Source organism: Diabrotica virgifera, chromosome 4 (assembly GCF_917563875.1).
Source record: "Diabrotica virgifera virgifera chromosome 4, PGI_DIABVI_V3a".
NCBI classification, from domain to species: domain Eukaryota; kingdom Metazoa; phylum Arthropoda; class Insecta; order Coleoptera; family Chrysomelidae; genus Diabrotica; species Diabrotica virgifera.
The window spans coordinates 165,444,565-165,462,015 of record NC_065446.1 but is presented as its reverse complement, the minus strand read 5'-3'; the positions used below and the strand labels follow the sequence as shown (position 1 = coordinate 165,462,015).

At 35.7% G+C, this 17,451-nt stretch overlaps 1 protein-coding gene across 3 annotated transcripts in view; it reads left to right on the top strand.

Moving 5' to 3' along the window:
* LOC114332663 (protein amnionless) overlaps positions 1-17,451 on the top strand; it is an 81,703-nt gene that overhangs the window by 38,445 nt on the left and 25,807 nt on the right. For all 3 annotated transcript variants that reach the window (XM_028282491.2, XM_028282490.2, XM_050649776.1), the window contains 2 exons: positions 607-810; positions 6,636-6,816. In XM_028282491.2, coding sequence (XP_028138292.1) covers positions 607-810; positions 6,636-6,816 — 385 coding nt within the window. The remainder of the gene's footprint in view (positions 1-606; positions 811-6,635; positions 6,817-17,451) is intronic.

Genomic DNA, 17,451 nt, shown 5'->3' with positions numbered 1-17,451 from the left:
ATATAGAAAAGAATGACGGTACAGAGCCCAATTTGAAAAATGTGTTAGAATGTGGAAATTACTCTATAATTAAATACAATATGTATTAAAAAAACGAGCCTGTACCGCCATTAAGAAGAACAAAAAAATACACTTTCTTCACATACACTTTTTCGTCCCATGCCTAGATTTTGTGTCACATTGGAACTATTAACATTTTTTATCTCTAACAAGAAATCGAACATATTATAACTAATAACTAATTAGGAAACATACAGAAATAGTCACTGTCATTTTGACAAATCTGCGTCAGATTTCTAAGTGTAATAGCCTTTGTATTTTGGTTTATTTTTATAAATATTTATTTAATTATAATAAAATTGTTTTCTATTACTTCCACTTAGCGCAACTATGAGTATAATGTCACAATATTCAAGTTATGTCAAACAATCCCGACGCACTATTGCCAAGTTTCGCAGAACTTTCGAAAAAGGGTATGATACTATCTCCCGACCTTATATTGATGACGCGCTACTGTTGGCTCTTAACTAAAAGAAACAAATCTGTAATTTCCAATATTTTTTATGCAGATATTATTAGCTTGTCAATTAGTTGTTTAATTTATAGGTGCGAGTATTATATTTAATGCAAAACCAAATTTTAAAATAAGTTCTATAGACCAAAAGATTAAGGATTACACTGCAGATACTTATGTTAGCAAGGTAAGAGATAAAAATGGAGAGCCTGCTATTCAAATAATTTTCACAGAAAAAGAGTTTACTGGAAATAGTTTGGAAGAAGCAAAACATTTGTATCAAATATTACAGAACGGTAAGTAGTTATTCTGAATTTTGTTAGTAAAGGTTGATTCAGACCAGCACTCACGGTACGGTCAGATCACAGTCAAATCGTCGACAAGTCAAGGGGCAACCGTCACAAGTCAAGTCCGGGCAGATCACCGTCACTCTACGTCAGCATCAGGCCCGCCGAGAGGGGAGTACAGCCGGTACATTTTACCGGGGCCCGGCGATGTAAGGTGTCCGGCGTCGCCCTGACCATGACGTAATTTTTCTTACTTTTTTTGCTCCTGAAATAGAGAGAGAGAGAGAGAGAGAGAGAGAGAGAGAGAGAGAGAGAGAGAGAGAGAGAGAGAGAGAGAGAGAGAGAGAGAGAGTGATTTAATGCAGCAATTGAAGTTCATTCGCTATTTAACATTTTAAAGACATTTTGAGATAAAGATAACAACAATATAAAGAAAAAAATTTATATATTGCGCGAGTTTCATAAAGAAGACGATAGAGCGCTATACACGGAGAATATTTGTGAATCTCAACTTTCTTCAATAGATTTACTTAATAAAATTAAACATCCCTAATTGGAGTCATTATTTCCTAACGTCATTATAGCCTCAAGAATATTTTGCACATTACCGGTGGAAGTCGCAAAAAGACAAAAGATCCTTTAGTTTTTTTTGTCGCATAAAAAATGCTAAGATCTAAAATGAAACAGGATCAGTTAACTGACCTAGCAACCTTGTGCACTGAGAATGATTTGGTAAAAGCATGCGATTTTTCGAAATTTATAGACATCTTTGCCAATCAAAAAACTCGAAAAGCACCGGTATTGTAAATATTTTCACTATTATAAAGATACGTGGTGCATCAAATATGAACCGACCTTTCCGTCTACGCTTAGCAGAAACTGGTGAATATGTCTAAATTAGTCCTGTGGTGGAAGGTTATAGTCTAATCCAGCGTTTCTCAACCGGTGGGTCGCGACCCACTAGTGGGTCGCGGGCAGATTTCAGGTGGGTCGCGGCGTGGCTCTTACAGTAGCTGAGTGACGTACAGAGTACAGAATAGCGTATCATCATGGGCGAGGGATGGGTCGCGAATATGAAAAAATATCAGAAGGTGGGTCGCCAGACATAAAAGGTTGGGAACCACTGGTCTAATCTAATGTATGACTGCACGCTACCGCTTGCCTCTAACGACGTGCAGTCAGTTACTGTTACGATGAGCGATATAGTAGTGCCATGTTCGGTTGCACAACGTATTGTTATCAAATTCCTTGTAAAATAAAATATTGCTCCCGCTGAAATTTGGCGAAGATTAAAATATCAATATGGGGAATCAACACTGTCCAGTACACAAGTGAAATTTTGGCATAGAGAAGTTCATGAAGGACGAGATACCGTGCAGAACAAAAGTCATCAACGACGTCCAAACATTGTCCGATAAAGGAGAACACTTGTTTGTCTACATGCAAAGTTTTGGCGACTGTTTTGAGATTATCGTGGCATTTTGTTACTGGATTTTCTTCATGAGAGACGAACCATTAATGCCACTTATTACTGTAGTCTTTTGGACCGTGTTAGAGCTGCCTGTAAGTCCAAAAGACGGCAATGCCCTGTACGAGATTGCGATTGCTCTTGCATGCCCGACCACATACAGCTGCCCTAACACAAGAAAAAATAGCGGAAATGCATTGGACTCTCGTTGAACATCCTGCATACAGTCCTGATCTTTCACCTTGTGATTACCCCATGTTCGGTCCATTAAAAGATGCACTTGGCGGAGCGCGTCATATAAAGCGTGTCATATTCACACCAGCCCAGAAGTCCAGTCCAGTTACGATCAAGTCAAACTTGATCGCTGGCAGATTGATCAGACGGGCAGTGACTATGGGCGCGTCCAAGGTACACGCTGGTTTTCGGAGTCAGCGCAGAGTCTGTATGCAAATAATCCTTCGTATTTAAACGGGCCTGTCCAAAGTACACCTGCGCGCCGACAACTGAATATAAATGGTTATTCGTGGACAAGTTCGTTTGGTCGTTTGGTAGTCTTTCAAATTTGGAAGCAGCCGCGTCACGCAAAATTATCAACCAGAACGCGATGAAGAAGATGAAAAACAAAAAAGAACCAGGATAAGATGGTGTATAGCAGTGGTGTCGTGGCAAAATTAGTAGTGCCGGAACGCACTTTTACTAACTTTTTGACAAGTAAAATATTACTTGATGTTTTGTAATACAAGTGAGGTCTGCATATTTTAAAATGTATATATATATGCATTTGCTTCATTCAAAAATATTTAAATTCTGGAATTGTTGCTTTTTATTTTATTTTAATTGTTGCTTTTTTCTTAACCAGTGCCGGAACGGCGTTCCGGCACCATGACACCAGTGACGTATAGTAAAACCGATTCATCTAAAACCGCGAGGAGAAGAGACGTTCGTTTATGCGGTGCAAGTGACTTTGAGGGTTGCAGTTAAATCTGTTATACTGTACAAAGCACAAACAAGAATTTTGTTTAACCTTTTTCTAACAGATTGTTGCATACCGGAAACATGGAATAATGCAGTAACAATTTTACTACACAAAATGAGACAAGGCACACTTAGAAAACCATAGACCAATCAGTTTATTGAACCACATTTATAAAATGTTTATCCGAATAGTTACGACAAGACTAGAAAATAAGTTAGATTTCTACCAACCCCGAGAACAAAATGGATTCGGCTCAAAATTTGGAACAAACGATCACCTACAAACAGTAAAAACCTTAATAGAAAAATCAATAGAATATAACAGATCGCTGGTACTTATCTCCGTAGACTTTCACAAAGCCTTCGACACCGTGGTATGAGACAGCATCATAACCGCCCTGAACAATAGTAGAATAGACTACCAGTTTACAAAGTTAGTACAAACATTGTACCAAAACCCCACAATGCGTATAAAACTACCTACATGATACCACTAGAGAAATACATATCAAGCGAGGTGTGAGATAAGGCGACACTCTCTCACCTAAATTATTTATAACGGTCCTCGAATACGCCTTTAAAATGCTAAAGTGGGAAGATCGAGGAATAAAAATAGACAGGGAACAGGGCGGTAACTACCATTGGGGCAACCGGGGCAGTGCCCCGGAGCCCCCGGCCAAGAGGGGCCCCGCAGGGGCCTGCGTTTGTTTGGTCGTGTATATATTTTAACGAGGAAAATAAAAATATGTATTTTAAAAGCCGATCCCAGCGAAATAGTTTCAAATGACAAAATTTTAAAAAGACCTTAGAGATGCACCCTACGCTTCAACATAAAGTTGAGGGGGCTAAGCTGGGGCCTCCGAGACCATAACATAAAAATTTAAATTATTACCTAGGAAATTAGTTATTTTGGCGTAATAAAACCTAAAATGCCATTGGAAGAGGAGGCCCGGGCTAAGCTGGGGCCCCGAGACCTTTCTTAAAGATATAAATTGTTACTGAGAAAATTAGTCATTTTGGAGAAATAAAAACTAAAATGCAACTGGAATACGGGCTCCCGTCCCAGCTATATTGTCTTAATAGACAAGGCGAAAACGGCAGGTTCGTTGGAAGAAATATTCCCATGAGATTTTTATGCATAATCATTTTCATGAGACACCCCAGAATAAGGTTCAAGAAGTCGCCCACGCGAAAAGTGGTCCAATTTTTTTTAACAATTTCTTTTAATCAAATTTCAAAATTTAATATTTTTGACCCGGACAATTTTTTTTAGATTGTTCGGACCGTTCTGGACAGAAAAGGTCTCTTTTAATGTTTCTCTAAAGTTGATCGTGTTTGAGTTATAAGCAATTTAAAATTTGAAAAACGCGAAAATGGTCACTTTTAAGACTTAAGAACTCGGTTAAAGATTATTATTATGAAAGTCAGAAAGTGACTAAATCAAATTTAATGACCCCCTTCATGATCCTGAAGAAATTTGTGTCATTAATTTATTACGAAGCTGTTATTTTTATTTATTAATAATGAGCGGTAAGATCGTATTGACGCGGCTGTAATAAATGTGAGTGCGAGTGAAATGCGCCATTGGACTGCCTGAATGGCATCTCTTTCGCACTCATCATGGACGGCCGCCTAATACGTGCATGGCGCTCATTATTTTTACTTAAAAATAACAGCTTAGTAATCAAATAATGACAAAAATTTCTTCAGGATCTTGTAACGGGGGGCTTTAAACTTTGATTTAGTCACTTTCTGACTTTCATAGTAACAACTTTTAACCGAGTTATTAAGTCTTGAAAATCGCCATTTTTCGGTTTTTTCAATTTTAAAATGCTTTTACCTCGAAAACTATCAACTTTCGAGAAAAATTATAAGAGACCTTTTTTATCCAGAATAGTCCAAAAAACCTAAAAAAATTTGTCCGGGCCAAAAATATTGATTTTTGCAATTTGATTAAAAAAAATTGTTAAAAAAATTTGGACCACTTTTCGTGTGGGCGACTTCTTGGATCTTATTCTGGAATGCCACACGAAAGTGATTATGTAAAAAACTCTCATGGGAGTATTTTCTCCAAAGAACCCGCCGTTTTCGCCTTGTCTATTAACCAATTTACCCTAGGCCACATATTGGTACGTAAAAAGAACCACATTGTAGCCGAACAATGTACTTGTATAAAACAGATAAGATGATACTTGAAAAATTATTTACCTTAAAATAAGGTGATTTCAAATTTTTGTGTTGCTTAACCGCTTTTTCAGGCGGTTAAATATCAAGCATTTTTCCGAACGTCCCCCCCCCCCCCCCCATTCCGCTGGGGGATAAACCCCAGACCCCACGGTAGGCGCCCCCAGATCACGTTTGCCCCGGGGCCCCCAACATCGTAGTTACGGCCCTGATGGGGAAATGCTCCATCATCTGCGTTTTGCAGACGATATAGTACTTATCGCCGAAGATCTGGGTGAAGCACAACACATGCTACAAGAATTAGAAAACGTATGTTCAACAAGAGGTCTAAAAACGAACCTCACTAAGACCAAATTTATGACAAATTTAGTTCCCAGCGAACACCTCACCATCCAAAATCAAGCAGTGGAATCGACAGAAAAGTACATATATCTCGGTCATGAAATCAGAATAAGCAAGGATAATCAGACCTGCAGATAATCGGATAATCAGATTGGGAGGCGTATGGTTCACTAACAGACATCTTTAAGAACAACATCCCGATAGCTATGAAACGGAAGACATTTCACCAATGCGTTCTTCCTATTATGACATACGGAGCAGAAACTCTCACGCTCACAAAAATAACAGCACTAAAAATGCGATTGGCACAAAGGCGCATGGAAAGATCGATCATCAGCGCGCTGCAGCGTGACAAAAAAAGACAAAATAAGGAACCAAGACCTAAGGAAAAGAACAGGTATCAATGATGTCGTCGAACATATAGCCAAGCTGAAGTGGAATTGGGCAGGTCACGTAGTGAGACTAAAAGAATCAAGATGGACCAGAAAACTAATTGACTGGCTCCCAAGAGAAGACAAACGCAGCAGAGGACGACCACCAACACGCTGGATGGATGACATTAAACGAATGTCAAAGAAATGGCAACAAGACGTACAGAACCGTGGAGAGTGGCGAAAAATGGGAGAGACCTATGTCCAGAAGTGGACGGAAGATGTTGCATGATGATTCTCACACAGACTCGGTGCTGACTCCGAAAACCATTTGCACCTTGGACGCACCCTTATGACTGTACCGCGACTGTGACTGTACCGTGCCTGTCCGTGGGAATTACTTCATTTGAAAACCACAAAAGCGATCTTCACTGTACCGTATCAGACTGCGACTTGACCGTTGATCAGAATAAAATTTTCTTTTCTCTTTGTAGAAAACATACTGACAGTAAACGCTTCTCAATTTTTGAGTTCCTCTATTTATTACAATCAAGGAAAAAATGTCCGAAGTGCTTTTGCTGTCATTTTTGGTTCATTGTTTTCAGTATGTTTAGTCTTCGGATTTATAATTTTACTTTTTGGAGAACATCCAACTTCTGCACGTTTAAGAGACAGGTAAGTCATAAATCTGAGATGTTATGAGTTAATATTTTATACTAACAATAATGTTATTTATTATTTCTACGATGTCTTTAAAAACATGTTAAATATTATGTTTAAAACAAATATCCCTCTCAATTATGGCGCTACAGCCCAAGTCGGGTCGCATATTTACACATGCTAGCGTGTGTAGACACCAGGGTGTTGAAATCAGTTAGGGTTTGGAAAAAGAGTACATTTACAGATGCTAGCGCGTGTTGACACCACGGTGTGCCGCGGTGTTGAAATCAGTTAGGGTTTGGAGAAACTGTACGTTTACAGATGCTAGCGTGTGTTGACACTATGGTGCTGAAATCAGTTAGGGTTTGGAAAAACAGTACATTTACAAATACTAACAGATTTGGAAACCAGAGTGTTGAAATCAGCTAGCTTTTTTAGTGGTTAGACATTATATATGCATAGACGCTAACGGCTATTGACATTGAATTTATATACCTACTGGTGTGGAAAAATATTTAAGTGATTTAGGTATTAATAAATAATTAAACGTTGTTGGGATAATATAAGCAATAATAAATTAACACAAAAGAACATCATAAAAAATAATGTTGTTCTGAAGCTATTTCCTTGTGGCATTTTTATAATTAACTATTTAGATGGGAAATAACCCACAATTAAATTGAAAAAAATAATTTTTGTTAACGTTTCGACGCCCTTATCGGGTGTCGTTGTCAAAATACAAAATACTACTAAATTAAACAAAAATTTTGTTGCTTAATAAAAATTTCTTCTAATAATTTATTTAATCTGACTCACGAGGAAAACGAAAAGCCCTAGATACAAAGTTTACTACTTTTTAAACAATTAGAATAATTGAAATAAAAATATAATAAACAATATTTTAAATCCAAGACTTTTCGTTAATAAACTGCTTTCTGGCTGCATCCCATATCTCCGGATTTTACAATATATAATCACATAGAGACGACGAAATAGGAGAAAGCAAATAGAGGACACTTAGGCCACGCATTTACCTTCTCTTCGTCTAGGAAGAGGACCGAAAGACAGTTTCTAAATACTCACAAATTGAGTAAAAATGAAAAAGATAAAAAAGAGTTCAAGTCAGGTTTTGTTTATATTCGATTCAGAGTTGGACTACCATCTCCATATAGTAACTATTTCAGCATCCTTATGCATCATCAGTGAAGATTATGCAGTCACAACTCTGAAGGGAATACAAACATTCTGCCTCTTTTAAAGCAAACCATCGCGATGCGATGAACCCGCCTTTTGAGACGCAATACAGCGACATCTCTCGTATTACGAGGAAAACGAAAAGCCCTAGATACAAAGTTTACTACTTTTTAAACAATTAGAATAATTGAAATAAAAATATAATAAACAATATTTTAAATCCAAGACTTTTCGTTAATAAACTGCTTTCTGGCTGCATCCCATATCTCCGGATTTTACAATATATAATCACATAGAGACGACGAAATAGGAGAAAGCAAATAGAGGACACTTAGGCCACGCATTTACCTTCTCTTCGTCTAGGAAAAGGACCGAAAGACAGTTTCTAAATACTCACAAATTGAGTAAAAATGAAAAAGGTAAAAAAAAATAAAAATTTATCTTTTTCATTTTTACTCAATTTGTGAGTATTTAGAAACTGTCTTTCGGTCCTTTTCCTAGACGAAGAGAAGGTAAATGCGTGGCCTAAGTGTCCTCTACTTGCTTTCTCCTATTTCGTCGTCTCTATGTGATTATATATTGTAAAATCCGGAGATATGGGATGCAGCCAGAAAGCAGTTTATTAACGAAAAGTCTTGGATTTAAAATATTGTTTATTATATTTTTATTTCAATTATTCTAATTGTTTAAAAAGTAGTAAACTTTGTATCTAGGGCTTTTCGTTTTCCTCGTAATACGAGAGATGTCACTGTATTGCGTCTCAAAAGGCGGGTTCATCGCATCGCGATGGTTTGCTTTAAAAGAGGCAGATTGTTTGTATTCCCTTCAGAGTTGTGACTGCATAATCTTCACTGATGATGCATAAGGATGCTGAAATAGTTACTATATGGAGATGGTAGTCCAACTCTGAATCGAATATAAACAAAACCTGCCTTGAACCCTTTTTTATCTTTTTCATTTTTACTCAATTTGTGAGTATTTAGAAACTGTCTTTCGGTCCTTTTCCTAGACGAAGAGAAGGTAAATGCGTGGCCTAAGTGTCCTCTATTTGCTTTCTCCTATTTCGTCGTCTCTATGTGATTATATATTGTAAAATCCGGAGATATGGGATGCAGCCAGAAAGCAGTTTATTAACGAAAAGTCTTGGATTTAAAATATTGTTTATTATATTTTTATTTCAATTATTCTAATTGTTTAAAAAGTAGTAAACTTTGTATCTAGGGCTTTTCGTTTTCCTCGTAATACGAGAGATGTCGCTGTATTGCGTCTCAAAAGGCGGGTTCATCGCATCGCGATGGTTTGCTTTAAAAGAGGCAGAATGTTTGTATTCCCTTCAGAGTTGTGACTGCATAATCTTCACTGATGATGCATAAGGATGCTGAAATAGTTACTATATGGAGATGGTAGTCCAGCTCTGAATCGAATATAAACAAAACCTGCCTTGAACCCTTTTTTATCTTAATCTGACTCATTTATATCGGCAATTCAGACATATATTATACATTTTAAAGTATTTTTTACTAAGCAACTTCAATTTTCTTTTAATTTAGTAGTATTTTGTATTTTGACAACGACACCCCATTTCTGCGTCGAAACGTTAATAAAATTATTTTTTTTAATATAATTGTGGCTTATTTCCCATCCAAATAGTTAATTATAAAAAATAATATTAGATTAATGAGCAGATAATTGCCCTTTAACGTTAGGTTGGTTCTCTGTGATGTTTCTCATCAGGTTTCTGCTTCTTTTTTTCCTTTTGTTGCCTCGGTTTTGGAAAAATAGTACGTTTACAGATGCTAGCGTGTGTTCACACTAGGGCACCAGGGTGTTGAACTGAATTAGGGTTTGGATAAACAGTACATTTACAAATACTAACAGATTTGGACACCAGAGTGTTGAAACCAGCTAGCTTTTTTAGTGGTTATACATGCATAGATGCTAACGGCTATTGACATTGATTTTATATACCTACTGCTGTGGAAAAATATTTAAGTGATTTAGGTATTAATAAATAATTAAACGTTGTTGGGATATAAACAATAATATATTAACACAAAAAAACAAAATACAAAATAATGTTGTTCTTAGGCTATTTCCTTGTGGCATTTTTATAATTAACTATTTAGATAGGAAAACCTAGGAAATAAGCCACAATTAAATTGAAAAAAATAATTTTATTAACGTTTCGATGCCCAAATCGGGTGTCGTTGTCAAAATACAAAATACTACTAAATTAAACAAAAATGTTGTTGCTTAGTAAAAAATTCTTGTACTGCTTTCAACACTCTGGTGTCCAAATCTGTTAGTATTTGTAAATGTACTGTTTTTCCAAACCCTAACTGATTTCAACACCCTAGTGTCAACACACGCTAGCATCTGTAAACGTACTGTTTTTCCAAACCCTAACTGATTTCAACACCGCGGCACACCGTGGGGTCAACACGCGCTAGCATCTGTAAATGTACTGTTTTTCCAAACCCTAACTGATTTCAACACCCTGGTGTATACACACGCTAGCATCTGTAAATATGCAGTCGGGTCCTGGCTTCACCCAGCATCCGCCTCCAAGTATCGCTGTCCCTCGCTACTGTCCTCCAATTATCAATATCTCTTTACCATCGGTTCTCACTTCGTCTATCCACCTCTTCCTTGGTCTTCCTACTGGCCGACGTCCCATCATACTTCCGCTAAGCGTTCTGCTATGTGTTCTGTCGTTATCCATTTTTATAAGGTTTGCCCAGCGGCGCCCAGCGCAGTCTTTGTATTTTAAAACGTTTTTATATACTTGGCTTGGTCTGTGTCACGGTCTCCGCAAATGTTGTAATCCATTTTAAAAATAGTTCTAGGCTACCTAGGTACCTGAAATTTTCAGAATAGCTTAGAGCTAGCTAACAATGCAATATTTAACTGCTGTTATACAGGTAATGGATTAGTGGGGTAAAGCTTCATAGATCCGTTATTCGCGGTGTGCAAGTACTTGGAAAGGGAAACGAGAAACGACCGTGCGCTAGTCGCGGAGAAATATTGCAACTATCTTAAATAATTCATATTGTCAATTGAAATTGTCAAATTTACGTATATTTGATACCTTCTGTCATTGACTCAGAAAAATTATATATTGCTCCACAATATTGATATAATATGCAATTATTATATAAAGGTAAATTTAATTAATTGTATTTTGCTTGCAGTACTGCATTTTAATAACTGATTTTATTTACTACATACAATTGTTTACGTTTGCTAAACATAACCTGCATCTTATTTTTTCTTCTTATTATTTTTTTGGACTATGGTCTTGACAATTATCCAGCAACCAGGACTAATATAATTGGCCAATATAATTAAAAGTGCGAATAAAAGTACAGAGCGTAGAAATAGAGGTCGCTTTGCCGAACTTGCACGGTCCCAATAGTAATGAATAACGATAAAAGTTATAACAAAAATTATAGCCAACTTTGAGCTTCATATTACAAAATTAGTTAGAATGCTACAGGGTGTTCAATAACATAGTGGCAGATCAAAGTTATGTTTTTTTTAAATGGAACACTGTAAAAAATCTTCTTTACTTCTTCATTGCAAAAATATAAAAGTTTGGTATGTTATTACAGGGTATTTACAAAGTTATAACCATTCTAGTGTTAATTCTAGTGTAATTTTTGGAATTTTAAGCATTTTATATAGTCAAATTATTTTATATTCTTTCCTATAAATAATAAAAACGTTTTATTATAAAAAAGTCCTTTTTTATAAAAGTGTAATTAGTGCAGTCACTAAAGGTGGATACTAGCTATTACCTCCGATTTTGTTGAACTTCCATCGATTTGCATGAAAATTGGTGAGTGGTTAGAGGATATCTCAAGGAACAAAGGTGACATGGTGACAACTTGCGCTTTTACCCTGGGGGTGGATGCCACCCCTTCTCGAAGGTGAAAATTATTTTATTAAAGATAACCCCATAATTCGATAGAGGGACAAATTCTAAGCAAAATTTGTTATATAATGTTATTAAATTAAAATAAATCAAAACTTTTGGAGTTATTAAAGATCAAAGATTTAAATTTTGTGAGAAAAATGCATGTTTTTAACCGATTTTTCATAAATGACTCAAAAACTATAAGCTTTTACAAAAAAGTAATAATTATCAAAATTGAAACTAATAAAAAACGAAATAAACTATTTACTAGAAAAACCTTTTAGGGTTAACTGAAAATAAGTTACCTGTAGGTAATTGAATATATATTGTTTTCGGCAAGTGCCCAAATGTAAGTATTCAAGCTTAAATAACGGGAAAATAATGAATTTTATAACATAAACTTATTAAACATTTGTCAAAGAACTTAGAAATATCTATCAAATGAACCCTAGAACAAGTTAATGGCATTAAAATTATTTAGGCTCCAAATATTTTTCAAAATTTATCTTTTAAAATCTTTTCCAAAAAATGATATCGTTTTTTTTTTTAATTAATAACTATTTTTACGATATTAAGTTCACCTAAAAACCATTTGAAAGATAATTCCAAGGGCTACTAAATCAAGTCAAATTTAATCTTTTAAACCCCGTAGTTGTTTTTTAAATAAAAGCTTAAATGGTCCCGCTCTATCTCGGTTATTTTTTACCATAGAGTAATAGTAAAAAAAAAGTAGAATGTTTGATACGGAAAAAACTAAAATTTGGTTATATATTAGTTTTTACGTATATTGAGTATTTTTGGAGTTACTATCATTAGAAAATGAAAATTACGATAATTTTAAAAATTCCGATTTTTTAAATTACTACATCTTTTTTTCAAAAATATGCATTCTAAACCGGTCAAAATTGTTAAAATCATTAAATATAGTAATATAAAGCAATTCTTGTAAGGATTACTATAAATTTTAATTTTTGTGGAAATGGCGTATGTTTTATTTTTCACTTTTCCTAAAAAAATCGAAAGGGTTCTTTATTTTCATCATAACTTGCTTAATTTGACGCTATTAACTTCTACTGGAGCTCATTTGATTGGTATAACGAAGTACTTTGACAAGTGTTTAGCAGGTATATTTTATAAAATGCATCGTTTTCCCGTTATTTAAGCTTGAATACCCATAACTCATTTTGACTTAACATTAGTTCAGTTCTTTAAGTCAGGAGTGTATTCAGTTTTTTATTATCTTCAATTTTGGTTATAATAACTTTTTTGTAAAAGCATAGTTTTTGAGTTATACGTAAAAAACAGCTTTAAAACATGCATGATTTTTTACGAAAAAATAAAATCTTTGATCTTTAATAACTCAAAAAGTATTGATTTATACTAAAAACTTTATATAACAAATTTTGCTTAGAATTTATCCCTCTATCGATTTATGGTATTATTTTTAATAAAATAATTTTCACCCCCGAGAAGGGGTGGCATCCACCCCTAGGGTAAAAGCGCAAGTTGGCATCATGTCACCTTTGTTCCTTGAGGTATCCTCTAACTACTCACTAATTTTCATGAAAATCGATGGGGTTCAACGAAATCGGAGATGAAAACCTTCAGTGACTGCACTAAATTATTTACATAATTTTCTATAGAGGGTTCTCTGTAATAATGGTGTAACTCGTGGTTGAACCTTATTATTCTCCATATACCATTGTCGCAAATGGGTCCCAATATCCTCCTTAATATTTTCTTTCAAAAGTATTAATAAGATGGTCTTTTCAGTCATGATCCACGTTTCTACACCATACGTTGGCCGTGTGATGGTTTTATATATTTTTAACTTTACTTCCCTATGGTAGGGGAGCCCAAGCGGGGATTTCTGCAGTTACTCGAGCGCGTCAGATTATTACATAGGGATAAACCTTGTACCCTGAAAATGTACCTCTACCATATATATTGGCTCTTAATGCAGGGGAGTTCGTTAAGGGGGGGCCGAAAAAAAAATCTATCCTTAGAAAAACTCGAAATCGTCAAATTAAGATAAGGTAAGTTAAGTACATACAAAACAGTGTATATTTCAAAAATTTGACGATTTGAGCGGGGCGTAAGGAAATGGGTGAGTCCCAAAGTTTCACAAGAAAATGGGGAATATTTCGCGAAAAATACGTCCTCAATATTTTTCAAAAATCTATCGAATGACACCAAACACGACTTATCACGGAGAGGAGTGGGGGGTAAATTTAATATTATAAATACGAATCCCGCGATATTTCGCGAAATGAACATCAGATCGAAAAACTGAAAAATACACTTATTCAATATTTTTGAAAAATCTTTAGAATGACATCAAACACAACCCCCGACGGAGGTGGGGTGGGGGTTACTTTAAAATCTTAAATGGGAGCCCCCATTTTTTACTGCAGATTTGGATTCTTTACGTAAAAATAAGTAACTTTTATTCGAGACATTTTTTCGAATTATGGATAGATGGCGCTATAATCTCAAAAAAACGATTGTTGGAAATGGAAAATTAAATTAAAAATGGAAAGTCCCCACTAAAATTGAATTTTTTTGGTTTTAGGACCTACTCTTCACAACCCAATAGGTCCCCATAACGCTCGAGTGACTGCACATTTAGCATACTTTGCTCCCCTACCACTGTGGATGTTTTTGGATCCAAAGACCTGTGACAGAGAGAAGTATGCTTTGTTGACAAGCATTATCCGTTTCCGTATTTCTTCCTCCTCGCTGCCATTCTCAGTTATCTGTACACCCAAGTATGTGAGCTGTTCTACTACTTCTATATTATCATCATCTATATTGTTAAATTCTGCAAGTTTCGTTGGTTCCTTACTTGTATTAGGGCTTTAGTTTTATCTACGTTGACGGCCAGCCCTATTTCTTTCGCATTTTCTTCAAGCTCCACATATAGTTTTGTGACGTCTCTTGCGGTTCTTTCCATCAAGTTTACATGATCTGCGTACATTGCAATCTGCTTAGACTTATTAAACAGTAATTTTTTTGGGTTTGCGGACATTTTTCTGGTGACATATTCCATACATATTAAACAGAGTCGAGAGTCGATGCCAGCCCATCTCCCTGTTTTAGCCCTTTAGTTATCTGGAAGAGATTTGTCACTTCATTTTGAACTCGTACTTGCGCTTCTGTGTAAGTCATGGTGGCTTGAACTAACTTTACCATATCCTTGGTATAGCAAATTCGTGAATAATTACATATACAGTGTGTGCCAAAGAAAACACTCCACCTCGATATTTGGCAGTATTTATTGGATTTTAAGAAATTGAAGACACAGGTCGATTTTTGATCTAAGGGGGACACATTTTTACGGTACATACATCTGCCATTTGTCAACCCCCTCCCTTCCACTTCCCCACCCCTTATTTTTAAATAGGGAACAGGGGTCGTGTGCTAGCTAATTTGAAAGGTTATTCAATTCTCTACTCAGCAATATTAACATTGACATAATTATTTATACAGGGTGTCCAAGAAAAATTATTTTGGGTTAAATTAATTTACCCAAAAAGAAGAATGTATGTAATTTATTTAATTTAAAATACATTCTACTACTGTCACAAAACAGAAAAAACGTTTTTTGATAAATAAACATTGCTTCTCGATTAATTTCAATGTTCAAGCTGCCACCCATCTGCCTCTTGATAAGTTGATTATTGAATTTAACCAACTAACAATTTTTATTTATCAAATAAATATTTTTTTTTGTTTTCTGTCAGCAGTAGACTATATTGAGTTTAATAAATTACATACATTCTTTTTTTGTGTCAATTAATTTAAATCAAAATAATTTTTCTTGGACACATTGTATAAATAATTATGTCAATGTTAATATTGCTGAATAGAGAGTTGAGTATCCTTTCAAATAAGCTAGCAAACGATCCCTTTTCCCTAATTAAAAATAAGGGGTGGGGAAGTGGAAAGGAGGGGATTGACAAATGGCAGATGTATGTACAGTAAAAATGTGCCCCTCTTAGATCAAAAATCGACCTGTTTCTTCAATTTCTTAAAATCTAATAAATACTGCCAAATATCGAGGTGGACTATTTTCTTTGGCCCACATTGTATATTTTATCTCTACATATGTATATTATCATAGACTTGTCGAAAATCTACAAAGATTTGGTAGACATCTATATCGTACTCTCAGGCTTTAGCTAATATTTGTTTCACATTGAACAGCTGGTTAATAGTAGACCATCCTGGTCTGAATCCGGCCTGGTATTCTCCTATGATTTGTTCTGTGAAGTGGCTTAATCTTTGGTTTATGATCCACGTAAACACCTTATAACTTACACAGAGGAAGGATATGCCTCTATAATTTTTGTAGCTGGATTTGTCTCCCTTCTTGTGGACTGAGCATTTATTGCTCTTTTCCAGTCTCCTGGAATTTCTTCTGTGTTCCATACGTCGCTTATCAGTTTATGGAATTTATCTATCAGTGTGTGTCCTCCAATTTTGAGAACTTCAGCTGGAATGTTGTCAATCGGACAGCTCAGTGGGACTAACGAGTGAACGTACTTCACTACGCCGCCGCCGTGATGAATGCGAGTTCAAGCCCCAGCCAGGCCAACGGAAAACAGAAAAGGCTAACGCGTCAGTATAAAATTCTAATATGAATCTGACGCTTAGACTGGAATATGCGGGCGTCTGATCGGCCTATGAGGGAGCATTATGGCAATGAATAAGGGCTTGCGGCTCGGTGACACTCCCCATAGATCCCTACCGGAAGGGCGTTGACGTCTGAATTCCGGTATATATATATATATATAAAAACAAAAGATGTAGATCTTTGAAACACACTCAGTGATCAAAAGATCCACAGGTACTGGTTTGGACGACCACTCGTACGAAAACAAACAAATGAAATAGAGAATGCGGAAAAATCCCCTTACGAACAATTCACACATCCAAAGTAGTGGATGTGTGAATTGTTCGTAAGGGGATTTTTCCGCATTCTCTATTTCATTTGTTTGTTTATATATATATATATATATATATATATATATATATATATATATATATATATATATATATATATATATATATATATATATATATATATAATCAATCCCTGGGCTTTATTATTTTTCACTGCCTGCATCCAATATCCCTTGTCTTGTGGGTGGATTTGTTAGTTCATTTTTGGTTCTGATCTGCTATCTCGATATTAGGTACTGCATGGGCTGTGTTTGTTTGTACTTGCTCTGTTAGCAGACCCTCGAAATAGTTTTTCCAACCTTCTATTATTGCTGTGTCGTCATCAATGAACTGTCAACACGGATGGAATGGCCCCGTCCCATTTAAACAATGAAGCGATATTGCGGCCAACATACAAGTGAGAGGTCCTAGAGAGACAGAGCTTGCCAGGGAAAATTTGCTACAACATACCACCAGAGTTGCCAGGTGTGATTTTATAAATCCCCCACTTAGAAACTGAAATTCCCTCAAATTGAAGCTCAAACCCCCTTTTTTTTTGTTACAAACGCCATCTGTTTATTTCAAACCGTAAACAC